General features: G+C 46.7%; 1 protein-coding gene across 1 annotated transcript in view; it reads left to right on the forward strand.

Moving 5' to 3' along the window:
- LOC119107978 (gamma-aminobutyric acid type B receptor subunit 1) overlaps nucleotides 1-24,607 on the forward strand; it is a 97,687-nt gene that overhangs the window by 52,456 nt on the left and 20,624 nt on the right. Inside the window, exon 6 of the mRNA XM_037231566.1 lies at nucleotides 13,101-13,166. Coding sequence (XP_037087461.1) covers nucleotides 13,101-13,166 — 66 coding nt within the window. The remainder of the gene's footprint in view (nucleotides 1-13,100; nucleotides 13,167-24,607) is intronic.

The raw sequence follows: 24,607 nt of genomic DNA on the forward strand, positions 1-24,607 counted from the left end.
GGACCATACACAAATGCCAAAAAATTATCCCCAAATCTGACTTACGTCCTGTCTCAAAGTTGCGTGGGCGGAGGAAGCCTGCTCAACTGAATAGAAATCCCCACTGCAGTTCCTGGCGGAGTTAGGCATGGATGTCGCTCCCCACCCTCACTAACTGGGCCGTGGGGCTCCTCGGCGAGACTCGGCCTTCTCCACACATTGGAGTGATCCACCAGCCGGGCTTGGCGCCTTGGCCGGGCGTCTTCACCAGCCGCTGGTCGCGCCACTCCCTAGAGACTCACAGCGGCAGCCAATTCACGATTTATGTCCCCCGGGGATCATCCTCGCCGCATTGGATCGTTAATGCTTTAATTTAGATTGAGCCCGCTTAGCATGGGCGTGTAAATATTTGATGGGTGCGCGGTTCTGCTGAGTGGGCGACGGATCGCAGAACGCACCTCTGGAGAGAGGTCCGAGTGGAACGGGCCGCTGCCACGTGCCTCGACTGCCGGAAATACGTGGCAAAAGTTTATGCGGTACGTGCCGGCATGAGTGGTGACATACCGGACGAGGTGACATACATGGGTGGTGACATACCGGACTCACGTGGGGTGCTGGATATGCAGTATATGATGCATTGAAAACGGGTTCACTTCGAAGTAAATCCAACTGCAGAAATTAACTTACAGAAATTTACACCACACAAAACGCTTGGCCGTAGAAGTGCCAAGTGGCAAAACGACTGGAAGAAATGAGATGGTATATTTCTGTTGGCGCGCATAAATGCCATTTAAACAAACGGACACCATTTTTAGTCGTTGCAAACCGCATTGCTTTAGTACCGTGTTAGTGTTCACGGCTTTTTGGAGGCGTCGCTTGCGCATTAAGCTGGCAGCTGTTGACTGCATAAGCTTGCTCTGGACACATTGATAACTGAGATGGACTGTTGGTTGTGTTTGGGGTGCGATAGCGCAGCAGTTAAGCCGCGCGTCTGAGGGGCCAGAGGAGCGGGTTTCCATCCCGCCGTGGCCGCCCTTCCTGCCAGGGTGGGAGGCAAGGGCTGCCATATGGCCTCAGCAGCTACGTGCGTCGATAGTCTCAACTGGCAGTTGTTGTCTGGCTGGGGCGATTGTGTGGCTGTTTCCGCCGCAGCTTTGTCGCATCCACAGCGTCAAGACAATCTTAAGACGCGCTCAGGTGGGGGTCAAATTGAAACCCCCCCCCGAATGTTTTCCAGAATGGCTTCCGAATGGCGCGGCTACGCCGTGCCAAATTTCGCATAGATGTAGAAAATTGAATAGTGGATCGTTTGACGTAAAACATTTAGATGCACCTTGTAAGGTCGCTGACCTATGGTTTCAGCGAAGTCAATTTCTAGGAAATCGGTTATTCTGATGCCACAACGGAGTGTTAGACGAAGCCACACATCTATGAGATGTTTTCTTAGGCAACACAAATATTGAATGAGCAAATTAAGTTGACCTAAGGTCAGGTATGAAGGTCAAACCAACGTCAAACCCAACCTGTTTTATTGTTGTAGGGCTTGCTGTATGGGAGAGTTGCTGGTACTCATTTCAAGTTTATTGATTGCAGGAAACACCTTACACATCTTCCATGGACTTCTCAGAGGTCAGAATAGGTCATTGACCTAAAATGAGCCACGTCAAAATTTTGTTTTTAAAAACATACTGTCTAACGTTATCTTTGTCGCTTATTCAAGTGCAAAACTCAGAGCAGTCTTGTAGGATTGTTGCCACTATGACCTTTAAAAGGTCAAACAAGGTCACTGACCTTAAATGAACATGTGACCTTTTGCTTCGAAACGGTTATATAGGTTCTGGGGGCACTTAAGAGACCAACCTGAAATTTGACATTGTTTGACCTTATTTGACCCGAAGATCATGACCTAGGAACCTCAAAATTTGGACTAAGTGCGTTCAAGTAGAGGTCAACACACCCTGCGAATTTGGTGTTTCTAGCTCTTTTAGTTTCCGAGATCTATGGGGGGTGGGGTCGAAATGACCGCCCCGAGCGAAGGGTATCCAGCCGGCCACCCGAGCGCGTGTTAATCCTGATCGTCGCCAGTGCCATCACAGCACCGCGCCCGAAGTGTCCCAAGTCCACATTGGCCGTCTGATATAACCCGAGGACTACCTGTATCTGATATCAAGTCGACCTAATGTAGACGGAAACGAAGAAAAGATGAATTTGTTATTATGATATGGTGGTGTGCACGGCCGAAGCAAATAGCATTGAGTCGGAGCAAATATGGACTTTCTGAGTTTGTAAACAAACAGTACACGTACCGACATGTAACAAATATGGTGGAAGGATTGCTAGTCTACCGTCTAACCCAGGCCCGGCCAAAATGTTTGTTGCTATGTTGCTATGTTTTCCTACGGTTTTTGGAGTACAAGTCATAAGCGAACGCTTCAGCTACATAAAAGCTTGAGTGCCTATTTATGCATGAAGTTGGCATCTTGCGTTCAAATTAAAAGTGTTGATCTCCCAAGATTAGTGACTTAAGTCAGGTGAAGGAGGCCAACCTTTATAAACTTTGAGCAGGCATACCTTTTTTGCGGGCCATTTACCAGTGTTCAAAGTTACATTGCTATAGAACATGGTGGTTCCTACATTTTGTATAGTTTAAAAAAATTTGAAGCAGACGTCGTCATTGACCTGAATTCAGGTTAATGTTTGCTATGTTTTGCGAATAATGCTAATGTGTATGTATTTTTGTGTGATTTTGGTGTTACTTTGGTGTTGAGTATGAGGACAAGAGTACTTGCAAAACCATCATATGACCCCAGAGCATAAGACCTTGGCCCAGTTCATGACCTGCTATTATGGGAGCCTTCTGTAAAACAACTCTGAGCTCAAAATAGACAGTTTTATGAGGTAATTTTGGACGCAGTATTCAAAAACTCCAATGGAACATAGTGATATCATTTTGAGGCAAAATGGGGTTACATTAGATCACGTGACAGATCATATAGTGAATTCAAGGTCACAAGAGGTCATCCAAGGTCAATGAACAATGCTGTCAGCAGTGGAGAGGCTTGAAGGACGAGTGCAACGCGTGTAACCACCTCCTTGTCGTGTATATAAAGCTGATGACGCATAATTTCATGGACCAAGGACCTGTTCCCAGTTTGTTACAAATACATGACGAGCGTTGGCGGTACTATATGGACAACAGCTATGCGATATTGAGTACCTGTAGATGTGCAACACACTATTTCCTACTGTATGAAAGCATTACACTGGTCACATGGTCTCGGTTTAGCACTTTAACGTTTTGGTCTGGTGGCCTATTAATTTAACCTAAGTTGGCTTCTGATGACCTCTAGGTCAGACTACAATGGTGTTGCTGTGTCTGGAATATTATTGTTTCACAGCTTCACTTCATAAATTAAACTTACTCACAAGCACCTTATGAAAACGCATAGTTTGCGAAGAATGCTGGCAGACCAACTTTTAACGGTGACCTTATCTGACCCGATCATTGTAGGGGTACAGAAATAGTCGAAATGGACACCTCACAGTCCTAACACTCATTTACGTGCCCTCAATGTCCGTCTTTCCTTATTCACATATATTTTAACTGCATCTATTACAACGACCATTTTTAACCTTTCGTTCCCCTTGGTGACCTCACATCTGACTTAAGGTAATGATTCGGTTTGCATTTTTCATGATGTGATGAGACCTTCACAACAGTAGCCGTATTTTTCTCACGCGGCGTCTGCAAGCTGAGGATCCCAAAGTGGAAGTCATTGTCCCTCCCCCTCGGCCGGGCGCAGGTTAAGAGTGCAGTCTATTAGCATTACTACCAAACAGACGGGTGTCTTGATCCCACAGATGAAACCTGGAATCACGGCTCGTGGCTCTTGATCTTGTCTCAAATTTTTCAAGAATTCCACAAGCAAATTTTAGGTACACGCAGACATTACCTTAATTGTGCTGAACGCAAGGACATGAATCCTGTGCTTCCAGCTCCAGGCGACACCGTAGAAGACACCAATGCAGGTGTGTGAAAACTTCCAACAATGCTTGTCAGAAAGCGCGTGCTTGGCTAATTTATAGCATCTTTGCTAGCGCTTTTCAACTTGCTATTTCTAGTGGAACACCCTGTAGCTACCAAGCGCAAGATTTCGCTGAGGCCAATCCACTGATGTCTCCCATCAACCTGTATTCGTTATGGATTTGGAATCATACGAAGGTCGCCTAGACCCTTTATCCTACTGTTTGCGTTTTGCAATGCGACGAATCCAGCCGAGGGTTAAAGGAAGTGTGTTTGATGTTTTCGATTTTCCAAATACACGCCTAAGGGAAGTTTTGCATCTATATATGGCCAATTTTGGTGCCTAAATGTACGTATAGGTCTTGCAACAGTTTTTTTAATTTTCTTTCGATCACATTGATGACTGTGCGTGAACGAATGTAATGTTAAAAAGTGAAGCAATCAGCGGGCAGGAAAAGACGAATGCATTGGCTTATATGTGGCGAGTAACTGCGTGCCAGTGACATGGCCATTACCTTGGTTGCTGCGGTCTCGTGCGTATAGGGAGAGCGCTGGCGGTATAGAACGGTACGCACTTGAAGATTCCTTGCGTAATTTGAAACGGAAAAACATCATAGGCTGAACATGCCAGGTGTACCAGCGACGTTGCAGCGATCATTTCAGCGCATGTACCTTGTTAAATTGAACGCTGAATTGGGTGCACGTGCATTCGGAATTCAATCATTTATTTCAGGGTACAGGTATCTTAACCGCCTATAGCCGCTGTCAAAACAGCATAGAACAATCACATTTTCCTAGAGCCTAGTGCAGCCGATGGACACGACACAATACTTGCGCCACATCTTAGTATAAAGAAGGCCAGCATGGATTAATCGCAGTGCTTTTCAAATGACCAGGTTTACCATACGTCGAACCCCGTACACCCTCAGCCCTCAGCTGAATGTAAAAAAGGATGGCATATCACATCACAGTGGCCGCCGCCATCGCTGCGTCGCAAGCTGCTGTCAGCGCTGACAAGAGTCTTCCTCGAAAAGCTATCGGCTAGTGCTAACAATACCTTTTCAATGATTTATATGTGTTTAGTTCTGAATATTGCTTGTAGCTACCCGATACCCTCGTTCCTCCATACAAACCAAGGCAAATCCGAGGGCTGTTGCAAAGCTCGTCAGTGCAGGCGAATTGGTAGAAACCAATGACACCACAATTTTAACTAAAAATTCCTTCCCATCCCACGTCCATAGTCAAAAATCCCAACCTGACTAGACACACTCCATTTCAATTGGCTCATGGCTCATGTATGCAGGTTGCCCCGGACACACGGAACGTTACGGAGATAGGGACGAAACGGTGAATGAGGAAAAAAGGGCAGATGCTCTGGCCCCTGACCGCCCGTAGCAACATTCGCAGGCGCCCTCTCTGCCCCGCAAGACCATCCGTTGCGGACAGACAGCCCTGGAGTGGGTGTGCACGCCTTCGTTAGTCACCGTTGGTCGTCAGGGCCCCACCATGCGACGGAGCTTGCTGACCCAGCGCCACGCGGCGCCGCCTGGCTCATTTCGAGCTGGTCCAGTCAGCACACGCGCCGCCCGGGCCCGGCTCCCCTCGGTCGGCATTCTTGCGTGGCGGAGACGGCCAGGCCGGTGTCAACAGATGCCGGTAGCGTCTGGCTGCGCCTCCGTTAGCGCCCGTCTGAAGCTGTAGCGGCATTGAGCGGGCGCAGAGTGCATCGCCAGATAATCATGCACCGCCTGAACGGCCGCACGTACCCTCGCAGACTTTTTTTAATGAAAAGCATGTGCGACCTGCCATCTCGTTCGCGAGAGTGCCGAATGCGTGCATTCGACAAAGCTCTAAAATCAGCTCCCAAATAGTCGCTAGAGCGAGCGCTCGCTGCAGGCTGGATAGCGTGCGGCCGCGATGTTGCCACCAGTCGCGGTCGAGCCGAGGCGTCGGACAGGCGGGCCGCGGTGCGGCGGTTCCGGCCCGGCGGTGCAGCGGCGCCGGCGTGCGTGGAGCTCGCGGCGCGTATCCACTCAGCGGACCGAGGTCAGCACTAGGCGCCGTCGTGGGCGGGTCAAAAGAAAACGATGAGACAGGGTTCGGCGGAGAGAGCCGGTCGCCAGCGTCACAACCGCGCCGCGGCACGACAGCTAGTCGAGAGGCGGAAGCCGGGCAGCTGTGCGGCTCGCTGGGCATCGTCCGGCTGTTTACCGGACGGCGCAGCTGTCCGTTTGGTTTTGATAGACACTTATTTTAGTCGATGTTTGGTGATTTTATTCGGAATGCGTGAGGACGACAGGAAATCTGCTTGCAGCAGGAAATTTGAACCCTCTGTTTTTTTGTTGTCGCATGCTGCAGCGTGAGTCAGATTTCAGGAATGTCTTTCAGGTGATCTTTACAGCACTCATTAGAGGCACCGGTAGGCACATTTAACGACGTCAGTGGCCAAATTTATAACATGAGTATAATGCTCATATCTTTTATGGTCCACATTTTATGCACTAAATAGGGGCGATTCGCCATCCCCTCGGTTTTTCGGCAGTTTTTTCTGGAAAGGTGTGGAGCGGGTCTTCAAAGTCCTTTGACTCTTCCTAACCATCCTTTGTACCTGTTGTATGTATAGTTAAGGTATGTGGCATGCGCATTGGTGGTTTCAAGGTTCGGTTATTGAATGGACCGCCATGGAAATTTGGTGATAAGGTGCCGTCACTAAATGGTGTTGCGTATGAATGGGGAGGGTGTTTCGATGGTGCGTACGAAAGCGAAACACGGGAGGGAAAGCGGCGATGTTGGGCAGCCTAGTGTCATACTTCAGTGCTGTTGCAAATCTTTCTGAAGTTAGAAAAGGCGTAAGAAAACCTACAACCAGATACTGTTCGCTTCCTCTCACAACAAGAAACAAGTTCCCTTTTTGTGTTGCATCTGTAGTCCAATTAGTGATCAAACGGATATCGTGTTTTTTAGACGCTCCGCTTTACTTGGTGCAACTATGGGGAGGGGGCACCCAGCGAGGTCAATGCGTAACCAGGAGATATGTAGGTTGAACATTGTCTAAGATGGGGAAAGTGGCTTATGAAGGAATCAAACGCTAAGATGGTTTTCACTTCCCGGAAATACGCGCTCCGCTGCGATAATAAGAGTTCGTGCTGTTTCCCGTTAAAGCAGCAGTTGCTCCGTGGGTGTCCTTAAATACATCAAAAATAAATACCAAAAACGTGTCAGAGCTGGAGTCAAGGATCAAACATGGGAGGTAACACACAGTACAAGCCAGACCAGCCCAAAACTTCGCTGGTCGCTGAGGCATCTAAATGGAAGTGTTAGGGCATATAGATAGAAATGTTTCCATTTTCTGTCGGTATTGACACAACCAACTGCTCTACACGGAGGCAAAGGCGTGTTCAGGTGGAGCGTACGGGCGCGACAGCCTTACCATCCATTTTAGGTCAGCACTACGGCGCTGTGAAAAGACTGAAGAAGAAAATGAGGAAAAATAGCAAAAAAAGGAAAAATATATGCACGATAAGAAAAAATGAACAGAGGCACTTCCAATAATGAGACTAAGGGCGTCTAATGTGGAACATGATACACTAAAATGATATCCCACCTTTCATATTTCACTTACACGCAGTAAGCATCAGGTAAAACAATAACTGCATAGACAAGACTAGCCAAGGTTTAACGGAAAGGAGGAAAGGGGTTGTTGCAGTGCCCAGAGATTGAAGCCCCCCAAAAGCGGACCGTCAGCCTTGGAAAACTGGATACGCCCATGATATAATTATCTACCTTAAATTCAGCCCTTCCTTTCCATCTCCCTGGCATGCCAGTCTTTTCGGGTTCCACTGTCATATATCGTATTTGTATGCCTATATTTTTTTATTCCACTCCATGCCCTGGCTCCTCCATTGCACAACAGTATTTTACGCTATGCCGACTCGTTAACGCCATAGCAGCATACTATCGCATTTGTGTGCGTGAACTCAATAAGAACCCCGTTTTAAAAAGTTTTGTGCTCCCCATTTGTTTGGAGTCTGTAAACTATCATGCATTTGATATTGTATCACGTAGCCTTGACATATCAGACATGCCAACTGCCTCGGATCAAAGATACTAATAATTTGTGTTTATTGGTCCCGCTGTCCCTTTCAAATATGTTCCAGACTTCATCTTTTAAGACAGTTTGTGTTGTGAGGGATCGTACTCAGTTTGGTTTTTGATTATCAGACAAGCAGTTCTGAAGGTATTAAGAGGTGCCAAATGAGCGGTAACACCCTTTCTGTACATGCTCCAAATAATAAAGACAGCAAGACATTAATCAGTCAGGATTCCTGTGCATAAATGATTGCACAGTCGTCCCAGGTGATGCGTATATTCAGCGTTTATTTACCAGTTGACAACAAAAAATGTCCACGATATGCCATTAATGGTTCCCATGAAATTGGTTTGGTAAAGAATTGTACTTGTTTTGGTGAGTGGTGCGATCTTTAGAGCAGCAATGCCCATCGCACAGGGGGCCCAGAGACAGGCATTATTGCATGGTATCGAAGGAAAAGGTAAACGAACGCATATCCATCAAGAACTTGAGCTAGCTTTACAACCATGGAAATGCTCTTAACGTAGTCTATGGAGACAAAACAAAATGGTGTTCTCACCTTTTCTAAACGTTGCATACGGATTTGCAATACCTGTTGATCAATCAAGTCGGCATCGTTAGTGCAAATTTGATGTCTTTATCTGCTAAGGTCAGTAACCAATGTCAGGCCAATGAAGTCAACCCGTGACAATATTTGACTACACAGATTTTTTTGTTGGTCATTTACCATATTTCAAACTAGTTTTAGTGATAGAAAATGACAGTTCCTAAAGTTTGTACATTTTGGATTTCTTAAAACAGGCGGGATCAGTGGCTTGAAGTCATATAAATTTTCGCTATTTTTCGTAAATAATGCAAATATGTACTGCTTTTGTGTAGTTTCGGTATTTTATGTCAGGAAAAGAGTATTAACTCACATGCACAACCATCATATGACCACAGAGCACATGACCTTGGCACAGGCTGTGACCTAGATGTATGGGTGTCTTCTGCAAAACGCATGATGAACTGAAATTAGGCAGTTTATTACACATTTTTGCTCACAGAATTCAAACACACTAATGAAAACATGTTGTGGTAGCATTCTAATGTATAATGAGTTCACCGTAAATCACATGCGGACATGTGAAGTCATATCAGGTCACCCAAGGCGAATTACCTGTGCTGTCAATAGCGGAAAGACTAGATGAATGAATGCGACGTATGTTGCCACCTCCCTATGGTTTCAGTGAAGCTGATGAGGTAGAATTTCATATACCAACGTGCCTATTGCCAGTTTATTACAAATACATTGCCAAAGATCAAAGGGACTGTGTAAAATGTAGCCAACAGCTGTGCGATCTTGAGTATTTGTGGATGTACAGCACACTATTTTTGACCACAGAAAAACATTATGTTGGTCACGCAGACCTGGTAAGCACTTCAATTTTTTAGTTGGATGTTTTATATCATTGACCTATACTGACCTTTGATGATCTCTAAGTCAGACAACAATGATATTCCCCTGTCCGAAATACCTTTGTCCCAGAGCTACACACTAAACTCAGTTTTAGTCAGAAGGCTCAGTAAATCCAGACGGACTCGTAAGACTCAGAATCATCTTGTAAAAAAGTATCTTTTTGTAGGTTACTGGTAGACCATTTTTAAACATTTTCCTTTGACCTGGCCCTTATGGGGGAAGAGCAATGGTCGGAATTTTCCCCACAATCTTCACGCTGATTTCCGTGACCTCAATATTCATCTTGATGCGTTAACATAAGTATTAACTGCATCTGTCAGAACGACCTTTTTGAGCTTTCCTCACGTTTGGTGCCCTCTTATTTGATTTAGGGTCATAAGTTAAGTGCGCATTCTTCATGGTTCGACAAGACCTTCACAACGGTATCTTTCTTTTCTTGCACAGCGTTTAGGAGTTGGAGATCCCAGGAAGTCAACTTCCTCGCGGCCGTGCGCGGTTATCTCAGATCCCGGCCAGGCGCAGCGGTCCCAGATCCCCGATCGGCCGCAGTTGTCTCAGAGTCCAGCCAGGCGCGGCGGTCTCAGAGCCCCGACCGGCCTCAACTGTCTCAGATCCCGGCCAGGCGCGGCGGTCTCAGAGCCCCGACCGGCCTCAACTGTCTCAGATCCCGGCCAGGCGCGGCGGTCTCAGACCCCCGACCGGGCACAGTTGTCTCAGATCCCGGCCACGCGCAGTTGTCTCGGATCCCCGGCCGGGCGCAGTTGTCTCAGATCCCGGCCATGCGCAGTTGTCTCGGATCCCCGGCCGGGCGCAGTTGTCTCGGATCCCCGGCCATGCGCAGTTGTCTCGGATCCCCGGCCGGGCGCAGGTTAAGACTGATGGTGTGAAGCAGACAAATGGAGCTTCTGACACCAATCTGCAGCTTGATCTTGTTTGAACTTATATGACTCAAAGGTCACGACCTAGGGACCTCAAAATTTGACACAGATGCGTTCACGTGGAGCTCTATCTACGCTATGGGTTTAGAGTTTTATCTCTCTTAGTTTTTGAGACCTCACGCGGTCAAGTTATTTCCCGTCTCACGCACACACCCGAGTGCTTCGCATTAAACCAGCCACCTGGGCGCGTAAAGAATGTGACGATACGCCCATAAACTGCAATGTCTGCCCACACCGTTGCCGACAGCTTGCCCACACCGTTTCCAGATGTTTTTGATTAGCAAACCTTCCCGAGAATAGTCACGTACACCTCCCACACTCATAATAGGATGAACGCAACGCAGCCGCACAGGCGTTCCCCCGCCCCACACGAGATCAGCCAGGTTCAATGTCTGACAGTCCTGCCTCTGCGCGAACCCAACAACTCCGAATGCAAGCAATCTGCGTTAAGGTTACAGCAACACTGCATCTGGCAAATAATTAGCGCCTAGTTCGATATATCGAGGTTTGAGAAGCCTTCAAGATCATGACGCCGGCACCGTCTGGACTGTAGTCGTCCGGCTTCTAATCATGCATTTTTGGAAGGGGGTACCGAACACAAGTGATTAGCATTAACACAACACCAGGCCGGCCGGAAATGCGTCGATGCCGAGCGCTTTCATACAAGCACACGGCAAACCAAAGACGCCTCGCAACACTTGATACGCGTTCGATGCATGCTTAAAATTTTTGATAGCAATATGTTACCATGTCTGTATGACCGCATTGTTCGGATGTTGCAACTCGCATACCGCGCGTCCAAAGTTATTCTACGGGCGTGTCGATCGTCACTGCTCTGACGGTGTTGTCAGTGTCACTCGTACTAGATACGAATGCCACGGATGAAAAAGTGCATTTTCTCACCGACGAAATTTGGAGCCGGCTAGATTATCAACTCAGGCCAAATGTATCAGAAACTGTTGCAATATATTTCTTAAAGCAATTAACAATAAAAAAGGTCAGATGAAATGTGGTGCGGGGTAACCATCAAACATTTTTGTGTCGGGAGCTCATCTGCACCAAAGTATCATTTGCTTGTCATCAAAAATTGAATGGTTGTTGTGATTAAACTAGTAGAATTATTACATAAAGGTATACATATCAACACAACCGGCATATAGGCGTGTAGTTTCCTATTCAGCGGGGGGAGTGGGGGGGGGGGGGGGGGAGGTTGACTGTGCCTCCTAATCGTGGATGCATTTTCGCATTTTTAGTTATATTTATTTTTCAACCCCTTTCATTAATCACCATCTTGAGGGTTCAGCCCCACAAACCTTACTCTGAGAAACTACGCCCCTGCTTCCAACTCGGAAGAGAAGGTTCGTCAAATCTGGGGGGGAAACTATTTTAAGTGTTTTTCGGAGGCAGGCTCAGTCATTTTGTTCTGTGCCTCACCCCCTTACCCCTGCGTATTTTGCAAAGCCGCATCCCTGTAGCCCTGCACTTGCCGATGGCATGGTTCTGCAAGCACCCGAAAACAATATCACGTTTGGTTTTGTGATGTCATTGTACAATCAGCTGGAAGCTTTGGGTATCTTCACGATCTTCGCGTAATCACTGGTATTACCGGTGCAGGGCTCGCACTTCTGAACATGATTCCAATTAGTCCTCTGTTAACCTCCGAAACTACAGTTCGCGTATCCACCAACAACAAACGTCCAAGATCGGCACGGCTTTTTAACGCTTTTACTAGGGACACTCTCTATGGTGAATCCTTAGAAAAGCCGGCGCAGCACCTTAAAAAACCGACAATGGACTATGTTCTTCTAGTCAATCAGCTTCTTACCATATGAAAAGAACCAACAGCACCACGCAGCCTTACACTGAAACCAATTCATCGCCGCGTGGCAAGCATTCGAGACCATCTGTCTCAAAACTCACGCACTTTAAAACGCGGCGTAGCATACTGATTAGGTCTGTCGCAGGATGCGGTGGCCAGCCGCGATTCTTGCAGCTAGTTTAGCCCACTTATTTGGTATTTTGTACTGTTTGGTATTTAACGTGAACCTTGGCTAAAAATTCTGTGGAAAACACTGACCTGAGGGGCATTGGAAAAGCACTGTGTCACCACTGATCTGTGACGCCAGCGCCGATTAAGTGTAACTTGCAGTATGTTTCTATCATCTGCTAAAACTATCCTTATTAAAGCTACCACGTTTGGCAATATCTTATGCCTCAACTGGCTCACACAACGGAACGCCAACGTTTCTACATGCGCTCTGCACAAGCTTACGCTGCAAAAGTTAGCGAGTGCAGGCCAACACTAAGCTTTCAGTTTCGTCTAACTGGGGTGATCTGTTGTTCTATGGACTGGTCCGGTGTAAATTTTTTCCATGTTCGCAATTTTGTCACCAACTGTCTCGCAAAAGTATCCGTTTCTGTCATTGGTCATATCCGGGAATCAAGTTTTTTCACCTGTGACCATTGCCACGGTCATCACTGTGTTGTCGGTGTCATTTCGTACCGTTGTCACAGTATTGCCTAGCATATGCCAGTGTCACTTTTACTGGTGTGTCATTTGTCACTGTTGTATCAATGTCGCCATTGTCATTTGTTTGAACTCTGTTGCAGGATCGAGATGTCCGAATCATCATCGGGAGTTTTGCTCCGTCAATAGCGCGCAGGATCTTTTGTGAGGTATGTTTGCAATACAAATTACAGCATAGCATTGCCTTGACCTTTGGCAATACAAAACTAAGCCTTATTCTCAGCCTTAGCGACGTGTGTCAAACGACGAGGATTCGTGAAGCCGGTCTGCTTTTAGATGTACCCAGCTGTGCGGTCCTTGAATGGCTCGCGTTTCCGTTCCCTACCCAGTCTGTCACTCAGCGTGTTATTTCTCGTGATGCATATGGATCGTTTTGGTGCTTTCCCAGTTATGGCGTCTTCGGCAATTTGGTCACGTGGCGTGATCTGAACTGCGGCTTCCACCAATCATCGGTGTGCAGCCGCGGGAAAAAAGCGCCGGCGGCAGAAAAGTGGCGGCTGTTAGCTGGCTAACAAGACGCGCTCACGTGTTTCCGATTTCACGGGTTTGGATACGGCCTCTGGAGGCAGTAATCGATCAAATTGCCCCCAGCAAGAGAGGAACCACCCAAACAACGGCGGTAGTTGCTTCAAACAAGGTCAAATCACATAGCTGATGGAAGGCGTTGAGCTCATGCGAACGGCTGTCTGCCAAAGTTATACTGCCAGTGTCGCTACAGGCCGACTTGAGCTTACTGCCCATGTACAATGCAGACTGGTACAGACAAAAGGGCATGCAGGTGGTGAGGCACATTAAGTCACTGCTTTGCCCATTTATAAGGAAGGCACGACATCATTCCATTATCATAGAGGTTTCCTGGGCCGCAACCGAGATTCGCACGCGGGCCAACAAAAAGGATCAGAATATGTTAATCACTCGGCTATTACGTCCATAAACACTTCCTTCCGCTTGCTTTTTGGGACGTTTCTTGATGCATGCTTGTTGACACAACCACGATAGATGACTACCAGACGAGATAGTGGTCATGATGCCAGCGTGCAGCAAACACGAGCATAGTTATATACTCGGTGTAAAATGGGGTCACTGACAATTTGGGCAGCTGGAAATTGCTATGGGCAAGTCTGCAATCCTCCATCCCTAGAATCCACACGTTTTTGATCACCCTCCGACTTCCAACATTTAAAGCTGTCCGGGGCGCGGCAAGGCCCGAGCCGACCAATCTGTATGCTGAGGAATGCGTATGACGTCATTTACAGGACTCGTGGGCCGTCACAAACGTTAGCCAATTTCCGTTCCTGCCAGGCTCCCGAGAACACATATTACGTATGCCATAGATGACAACGCAGATCGTGCCGGGCATAGAGTCGGCCAAGTCATGGACTTCTGTTGGAGCATCACATAACGCTTGCTGCGTCTTTGTTGCGTGTGGGGTATGGTTGTGTGTGACAAAGCCTTTTGCTTAAGCGTGCGTTGCTAACGTATGTCCAATGTAAGGTGTGCAAAGTTGAATAAGTCCGAACACAGCCATCGGATCTCGAAAAGCATTGGTCCGGGTATAGAGGTGACTGCGTACTTGTCACCAGACTTAATTTCATTTCGTTACCTGATGCATATCGACAAATACTGCAAAGGCACAGCTCGAAAATGCTCCAAAGAGCTTAGAATATAGCATCTACTATTTATCTTGCGGATTAGCAGCGTGGTAGGGACAGTTGAATAATTTTGTGGGCTCCAATTTCCCTTGCGGTCTCTGCAATATTCAATTGTGATATTCTTTAACCTCTTTGCATAATACGTTATGGAACATCTAACTCGAAAAATGTAGCAAACAGACCAGCTCACAAATCTATTTGTAACGCGGCACCGGCCAAGCACCAAGTGAGAAAACCCCTGGGTGGCTGGTATTTATATATATGTAGATTCATTTTATACTTCACGGACCATCCGAGTGAGGGGGCATTGGCTTCACGACCTAAGTTGACCAGGCGGGTAACCGTCCAGAATACCTCCTCAGAGGCCAGCCGAGTGCTAATGTATTTGGTCCTGTTATCCTACAGAAGCGACATCTGGCTGGGTCGCTTGACGGATGCCAAGGGAGGATCTAGCGCCCGAAGCAGCGTGCCTTTAAAGGGAGTGTCCCACTTTGGGGCATATTTTAAAAATACGCTGTGAAACTTCACGACCATTTACGTCTAATACACACATGGGGTAGTGCCACTGCTGCAGCACCAAAATATGATGGATGTTAATGTGAATCATCTTCGAGTCGAAAGTGCGCTGTCAAGGTTTTTCACAGCACTGCACTTATTTTTTATTGGTAGCCCTATAGGACAGCCCGAGTACGCGTCAACTGCAGTTATCGTCATGACGACAGTCGTCATGACAACGGCAAAATCCACTATGGGCCGTTGTAAGCTGTTACGGACTAGATGTACTACTTTTGAGCTGTTCTAACCCGCACTTTACGGACATGCCAGCTTAAAAGTGGCATCCTTGTTGGTATGAATAACTTAAATAGAAATGGAGTGTGCTAGAAACAAGTGCGTTTCGAAAAGGGCCACTGCGCCAAACGCCGTGGGGGAGAAATCAAAGCCAAAATTTGCGCGATAATGTCGTCATGTTTAAATGTTGTTATCTAACTAGCGTGTTTTAAGGTTTCGCAGCCTTTATTACACAAATATTTTGACAACTAAGTGCATTGCAGGCATTAACACGCGCTCGTGTGGGGTCCAATCGATCCCCCGAAGATTTTTCCGGACTGGTTTCCGAACGGCGCGGTGTAGCTGCGCCACATTGTGCATAGCTGTTCACAATTGAATCGCGGATCGTTTGATGTAAGCAATTTAGATGTACCTGATAAGGTCACTGACCTATGGCAGGTCAAAGTCAGGCCATGGTTTCAGCAAGGTCAATTTCTAGGTAATTGTTCAATCTGATACAATAACGGAGTGTTTGACGAAGCCATACAATCTTTGAGATGCTTTATTAGGCAACGCAAGCATTGAATGAACAAATTAAGTTGACGTAAGGTCAGGTATAAAGATCAGACCAAGGTCAAAACCAACCTGTTTTATTGCTCTAGGGCTTGCTGTATGGGGTATTTTCCGGTGCTCATTTTGAATTCATTGATAGCAGGAACCGCATCATACATCTTCAGTTGATTTCTTAGAGATCATAATAGGTCATTGACCTAAGTGGAACCAGATCGATTTTTTTTAAAGAACATACTGCCAAGCGTAATCTTTGTCCCTTATTCAAATGCAAAACTCAGGGCAGTCTTGTATGATTTTAGTCACCATGGCCTTAAAAAGTTCAAGCAAGGTCACTTACCTTAAATGAGGTTATGACATTTTGATTAGAAACAGTTATCTAGGTTCTGGGGGCTCTTTGGAGACCAACCTGAAATTTGACCTTGTTTGACCATGTTTGACGTTATTTGACCCGAAATTCAAAACCTAGTGACCTCAAACTTTGACCTAGGTGAGTTCACGTACAGGTCAACACACCCTGAAAATTTGGTGTCTCCAGCCTTCTTAGTTCCCGAGATCTTGGGGGGTCATATTGACCCCCCATCCGAGCGAAAGGTATCTAGCCGGCCTCCCGGGCGCGTGTTTAAGTATGCATACGCTGGAAATAGCAAGGCAATGAGATGCATTAATTTTATGGTGGTGAGGAGGAAATCCAGTGGGATTTCTCCGCAGGAGCGGTTACTTCAAATACAAATGGCGATATATTCAGAAGGGTTTCGAGAAAACTGGTAGTGCTAATCGAATCAGACACGTCTCATCTAGCAGTAGGTTAAACGTGCAAACAAGGTGGCTGTATAAATGACGTGCAAATGAGCATGTACCAGACATGTTGCAATGACGACGTGATCCGAACAATTTTGTTGAGTTATGTCATGTAATATGTTGATTGGTCAGGACGAGGAGGAATGAACACAAAACATTCGGGGATTGGTGACGGGCAGGGCGACGTCCCAGCTCAGCAAGGAGAAATTGTTCGGGGTTTTAGTCGGTGGGGTGGTTTAGGTCTGGCGTGGAGGAGGCATTTATTATTTTATGTTGATTTGCATGAGAGATTCGTTCTGCCTATTGAGATTGATAATTCACAGCAATCTATTTCGACTTTTACAATGGCATGAGAAGCGGTGACGTGGAAGCTGCAGGTGGTGTTATGGGTTTGTGCCTACTGCAGTGTAGGAGTTTGATGGAGCTCCACAGGGCGTCGGCGATTGGATAGACAAGTTGGGGCCTGTTGTCGTATAAAAGGAGTTGAGAGCCAGTAATGCGTAATTACCTTGTGACTGACGGGAGGTGCTTTCGGCGTGTATCAGCAGCTGGATTAAGACTACAAGAAGAATAAGAAGAAAATAAAAATAACGTTGATAACGGCGTTTGCAGCAGATGTTTTGACGGCGTGCGAGCAGCTGGTAGCTCGCAGACTCAGGCCAAATAAGTCAGTGGATGTGTTTTGGGGCCATCTGTGTCGCCTGTCACGGCTGGACAAACACATTGAATAGATCATTTCTCGAATGTGCCCTTGAAGTGGGTTTGCCTGAGGAGATGTGGCACACGCTGAGGTTGGATTCCCCAGTGGAGTCACTGGAGCTATCACAGATTCCAGCACAAGCCATCGCCCTGGCGGCGGACGGTTCGGCGGTGGCTGCGGCGGCGCAGAGATGCCGTGAACAACGTGAATCGGGCGGTTGTTCGAGGCGGAGGGAGCAAACCATTTGTTTCAACTACAGGCGCCCTGGCCACCTCGCTAGACAGTGCGCGGGGAGGAGGAGCCGACGAGCCGGTTACATGTGGGGGCGGCATAGACATCTCGCTGCTAAGTGTCCGGGAAACAAAGAAAGAGAGGAAGCATCAGCGCCAGCCTCCTCTCCCGGCCGTGTGTAGACGGATTCCTGCCGCTCCGGTGCCTCTCAGTCAACGGCTGCGAGCGTATAGTGCTAATCAACACTGGATCTTCCCGAAGCATCGTACACGCCTCAGCCTGCGGTAGCTGGGGAAGGCAGCGGGAAAGCGTCTACACTGTGAGGGAAAAGTGGAGCAAGTGCAGCGGAGAGGAAGCAGTCCTCGTTCACTTACAAAATGACACGAAGTACGATGAATGAATGTCATAGAAGCTCTCGGTGGCGTGGCGGTCTTGCGAGCGACCCAGACTCGGTTCGGTGCCGAAGAGATAAGCGCTGTTGCGGTGACGGTGAAGATCGGCGGGTCAGATGTTATTGCTAGGTACGCAGAGCAGGATGTCAAATAGACCGTGGCCTGGAAGGGGCATAATGGAAAAGGGACGAAAGAATTGGCGAACGTGCTCGCAAAGCACCGAAATACAACGGCTACTGGAGACGAGTACGAAGGAGAAGCGAAGAGGGGGATGGATAGTGGCTGGCTGATGAAACGCTACAAACTGGCTGACGCAGCAAACTGACTGATGCCCTGCAACGAAAACGAGCACGGGCTAGTGCAGGAAACCATTCCGCTGATGGCGATCGTACAGCCCGACAAGAACAAGCTGCGGTCTGTGATGGACTGTCGAGGACTGAGCTTCCACGACGCCGTTCGCGCTGCAGGTGATAATGTGTGCGCTGGTAAGCCAGGTGAGTTGCGACGGATAGCAAAAACGGCCGCACTCATTGACCTACTTCCGCTAACCGCATCTGCAATTTCACTTTCACAGTTCATTGTGGACGCACAAGACCGTAGTTTTTAGTGGCAGCGCTTCTGCCTCACTCGACTCGGATTTTGGCTGAATGAAACGCCTCAGATTCTGAAGAAAGTGGTGGCCGCCGTGCCAGGCCGCGACAAAAAGTTCGCTGAAGCGACTACGCCTCCATACGTGGACGAAATTTTTGTGAGCAGTAGGCTAGCTCGCTGGTACCAAGTACGTCGAAGCGCACCTGTGTCAGAACGAGCTTGAGTGCAAGCCCGCAGAGCGTATGAGCGGTGGTGGGATTCTCTGACCCCGTGTTCGCGAGACAGGAGACTAGCTCAGGTGGACACGGGACGGCGAAGTGGGAAAGCCACTGCAAGCCTCAAAACATGTTTGTGGAGGATATTCGCTCACCACCGCCCCTGACTACGGTCTAAGGCGTCTTTTTGGTATGCTGGCATTAGGCCAAGATCTCGCCTACCGATACCAATTCTACTCGTACAAGCCGGGCCTGAATGCCTTTTGCCTGAATGCCTTTTTGCCATGTATGCGATGAAGATTCTGGATTCAATGCTTCAATCAAACCTCTTAGCGCCAGCGTACCGGCACCACCGTATGGCACCTTATACATGGACGTCACCGAAGCTGGAAGGCGTCGGCGCAGATATGAGTTTTCTTTTGGCCCAGGGCAGGCTCACATTATCTTAACTGCCTTGCCAATATTGGAACCGTGTTCAAACGCAGTTCAGGACGTATCTAAAGCGGCATTTACTTCTCAACCGCAAAGTTACGCCTGACGTCCTGATACACCAGGCTCTCCGGATCATAACAATACTGCTCAGTTTCGTGACGCGGGTCCACGTTACTTTGCGCTACTACTGACTAAAATGGTGAAACCGTTTTTCCATATTCGCCAAAAGCTCGCCCATGTAAAAGTATATGATTTGCATGAATGGTGTGAAATCTCCCTCGGGACAGAGGTAAAAAAATGGCCCCGTCATGCGTGGCGTAACCTGTCGACCACGGCTGAATAAAAACGGTCACGGTTAATTTTCTACAACCCGTTTCAACTAAATGAATTTCCAGTCGATAAGGTTCATAACTCTGGTCTTTGACCTGGCATAATGGGTTCAACTAGGGACTTAGGAACATACAATATTTTATCAGTCGCAGAATTTGTTATGACCAATTCACTGGTGTTTTCCATCAGCTTCTACCAGTCTTAGTTCGCGAGCGGCAGAGAGCGGAGGGTCGCATTTACCCCTTATCAGTCTACGCTATGAAAGAGCCAATTAGGGCAAAAATTAATAACATTTTACCAATATTTTACCGGGGATAACCATTGTTTTCAATTGATCAAATGCATACAAAGTGTACAACAGTCAGGCTAATTTTATTGATGTAACGAGCTCTTCATATACGAGCTCTTATGTAATCATACAGCTAAGCCAGTATTGTAGGTCTTTTTCCTCCTAGAATAACCAGGAGAAAGGAAAGATAGATATGTTGATATTTTGGCTACGTGCCTTTTCAAAACGAACAGCATAAGACTGCTGGTATTCGTTTTGATAAGGGCATGTGGCCGAAATATCAATATATTTTTTTCCTTTCTGCTGGATATTTGACGAACAGTGAGGCTAAGAGTACTATTTTATTTATACACAAAATGCCCTATGCGAGTGGATTAAACAGCTTGCTCATGTAATCATGCATAATTTCAATGCCGTTATGGCTTTCACAAAAACACATGTCACGTGTTTGTTTTAATTAAGATGGCTGGTGACAAAGCTAGTGAAAATGGAGAGGACAAAATAGCGATAAAATGTAATCTTTGCTTCCAATGTTGCCATGAAAGACCTTAACAGCAGTATGTGCGTTGGCCATGTAAAGATGAAAAAATTGGCAGCTCACCACGAGCGTTCCTTAGACGCTCATGGCGTACTCGCCTCCGCATAAGTATCTTCAGTGCGAAAATATGCAACGTTTATGGTAAGCATTGCACTGGCAAGCATCTTCATTTCGGAGTTTTAGTTCTTTTATCGTCTGCTGTAATATAATTTAAAATCTCCGTTTCCAAAAAACAATTGGCTAGGGTAAGTGCTTTCCAATTACTTTGAAAGCTACCCTTGATAACCAGGTGTTCTATGGTTGTCATGGAAGTAGCCATGGGTGTGCCAGGCAAAGTTGATAAAGTTGTGCTAACAAGCTGATGTCATTTATGTTCTCTGTTTCAATGCAGTTCATTCAAACCGTTTGACCCTATTTTTCAGTTGTTATGCATTCTGCAATGCCTTCAAAGGTGATGCAAAATTCTGTTTGTTTTTTAAATGATTTTTTAGATGTCTCACAAGTCTACGTTTTGCTCATTACATTAGTCGTTTTATCATGCTGCACGGCTTATTTTCTCACATTCCACCTATTTGTCATGGCTTCTTAAGGTGTGGTATGAGAGATCCTAGGAAAACATGTCTCACAATTTAGTTGGTGGGCCCTTACATCCACACCATATCAATCATCTGCATGACGCATGGTTTTCGCATTTGCACATAACAAATGGTCAGTTTTCCACTTGCCACTTGCCACAAAATGGTCAGTTTTCCACTTGCCACAAGTTTTTGCTACCATACCAATGTCAGGTGCTTTGCTGATGATGGGGCCATTTTGCGACCGTGTGGAGTTAATTACGTTCATTTCCATTGTGTGGTATTTTTAACCACCATGACCGCGAAGGTCGGCATGTTTCACATTTGATTACAAGTTGGGTGTGAATGATGCTCCTAGAAGTGAATGTTTGTGATTGGTACAAGAAAATTTTGGTACATTGTTACAGCACCAGCGTAAGCACTTAGCCAGACGTGTCTTAATGGAAGTTTGAATATGTGCGTTACTAAACTGCGTACTATTCCGCCGGCATATAACCTTTTAGCAACACAACCTTGCAACGAAGTAAGCACACAAGTGAGCAATGCCTGCCAGAGCCTTCGAAAAGAGTCACTGTGATTAAGCTCATGGGAAAAACCAATGCCAAAATGCAAGGTTTCGCAGCATTCGCGTGCTAATGACTGCATTTATGCATGCATTTTTCGCTACATGGAGGGTTTAAACTGTCAGAGGTTGTGATGTGCATTTGCAAGGACCAATATGGATAGACAGAAAGTGGGAAAAGCCTTGTTCCTTGTAGACACACCAAGAGAATGGAGAGATAGATGGGTTGATATTTCGGCAGCATGCCTTTATGGAAACGAGTTTCAGTAGTAAGTTCAACGCCGCCTGCCAATCCCGTTCGATTTTCAGTTGTTTCGTTTACGGCGAACCACAGTTTAAACAGGTTACCAACATTCGGGATTATACAAGGAGTAATTGTCAGCCATTACTGCGATACAGTGCATACGTAACAAGAGTTAGAATACGCGAAAAATGCGTATGCATGCAAACGAATTCAAGTGAACAGTCATCACGCATCACGTTTCAAGCAAACAAGCGATTTCAAATGAACAGGCATTATGCACCACGCGTCAATTATGCATGCAAACGATTTCAATTAAAAAGGCATCGCACATCACGCGCCGGGCTTCTCTCATACATGAAACCGATTTTAAGCTAGCTTGCATTCGCATAATCGGACATGATGAGCTCTTGACGTGAACGTCTGGTCCCCAACTTTTTATAAGAATAGATTCACTTATTTTCGTGTGTGGATGGTCCTGTGCTCTGTAGACGACTTTGAGCTCTAAAAGGGGCACAGGCATAAAGGAGCCATACCTCCCTGGCTTTCAGCCTAAGCGTGCTTTGCCAAAAAAAGGTGACTGGAAGGGATATTCTCTGTTTTATTTTTAATGTCTGGCTGATGTTCATAATCCCTCAAACGAATAGGGTACAGGGATTCCCCCACATAGACCATGTCCCTTCCTTGTTTTTCACACAGTTTACACTTGCTTCGTAGACCACTTTTTGCGTGTAAGCCCCTTGAAACCGAGACTTGCATAAATGAGAGTTTTTGCCCCCGGGCCCATAAACTTCGAGATCGAGGAGCGGTAATAAGCTAAAAAAGTATCTGGTAAAATCTTCTACCTCGAACCCTGCAAGCGGCAATACGTGTCATTAATGAAAGTCTGGGTTCAGGGGGTTTGCACACAAAAACGTGGTCTACGAAATTAAGTGCAAACTGTGTGAAAACATGGGAGAAACATAGTCTGGGGCGGAGAGTCCATGCGTCCCGTTGATTTTAGTCATTTAAGAACTACGAGACGCTAAAAAAAACAGGGAGTACCCCATTCGGTGAACATTTTTTGGCAAAGCACGCTCAGGCTGTAATCTAGGGAGGCATGAGCCCCATGCCCTTTGTAGACCAAAAAGTCATCTACAGAGCATAAAACCATCCAGACAAGAGAATAAGTGAATCTGTTCTGATAAAAAGATGCCGACCGGACGTCAACGCAAAGGGGTCATCGTGGCCGATAATGCGAATGTGATAAGTGCCTTGATATGTGATGTATGCTGGCTTAAATTGTTTACATGTATGGATGCTGCTTGACGCAGGATGCGCGATGCCTGTTCACTTAAATTCTCCTGCATGTACGCGTATTTTTGACACGTTGTTAATCTTATATATGCGATGCATCGCAGTAATGGTTGGCTTTTACTCCTTGTTGAATCCCCTGAGTGTTGATGACCTCTATAACCTGCAGATCGCGGTTAACAAAAGCTGAAAAAATCGAGTAGGATCAGCAGACATTTATGAACTCACTGCGGACGTTCGTTTCAGTAAAGGCATGTTGCCGAAAAATCAACTAATTTGTTTCTCCACTCCCTTGTTTTTTTCTACGAGGAATTCGCTATTGCTACTGATTTATCTAAATAGTTTTAAGCTCTTGTTACATGTATTACACAGAACGTTTGACCAATCTGTGTGTTGAAGACGTCACATCAGATCCATGTTGGATTAAGTTAACAAATGGGAAGCATTGATTTCAGGGTGATAAACAGGAGGTTCAATGCAATGCCTTTCGTCAAATCGAAATTTTTGCTATTCAGAAGGGTTTCGGGAAAACCAGCATCACTGACCAAATTGAACGCGTGTGACCTAGCTATGAGTGAAAAGCGGAAAAAGGTGGTATGCCCCCTTTACCCAATTGTTATTTCAATGCTGTTAAACTGTCAAAGTTGTATGTATCAAAATACTTGCACGTGATGCGTAGCGTTTTTTTGTGGGTGGAAGGGGGAGGGGCTGGCCAATATACATTGTTGCCCTCATGTCCTTGTGTAACGTAAAACATCGCTCCGCTGCCCTCCCTCTCCCCTGCTCTATTTCCGCCGGTACTGGAGCTGGAACATATCTGTTGAAAGGGATTGGGCCCCCGATCACGTGACAGGGGAAGGGAGGGGATAGCAACCCTACTTCCCGAACCGGCTAATGCAAATCAGGCGCAATGGTCCTGAAGACTGGGCCAATCGTCTGCGATCGATGGATTACCCTAGGCCGTTAGCGGGGAAGGGCGGCGAGTGTAGACGGTCATAGAGGCTCGGACGGCGTCCCAGTGCATTGGCGGAGCGCCCGTACCATCCGAACAGAAGCGCTCGTACCATCGCTATCGTACGGGCCTCTTTCCAAAGCACCTGATTGCAGTGGGATGCTTTTGAAGGAGATGGGTGCATCAACGCAGTGAGAACAGTGTCAGAGCCATCCATCAGAAACATGCCACAATGTCACGAAGGCATATGTTTCATTTCCATGCGCAAAATTAAGATTTTTAGTGTGAATCGGTGGCAGTGAAAGCAGTGTCAGAGCCATCCATCAGAAATATGTCACAATCTCACCAAGGCATGTAGTTCATTTCCATGGGCAAAATTATGATTTTTAGTGCGACTCGGCGACTTATCCACGCAGGGCAGACGGAGGCGTTGGGCGATGAGCGATGCTGGGCCTGGC

Source organism: Pollicipes pollicipes, unplaced genomic scaffold (genome assembly GCF_011947565.3).
Source record: "Pollicipes pollicipes isolate AB1234 unplaced genomic scaffold, Ppol_2.1 Scaffold_6686;HRSCAF=7923_pilon_pilon_pilon, whole genome shotgun sequence".
Taxonomy (NCBI): domain Eukaryota; kingdom Metazoa; phylum Arthropoda; class Thecostraca; order Pollicipedomorpha; family Pollicipedidae; genus Pollicipes; species Pollicipes pollicipes.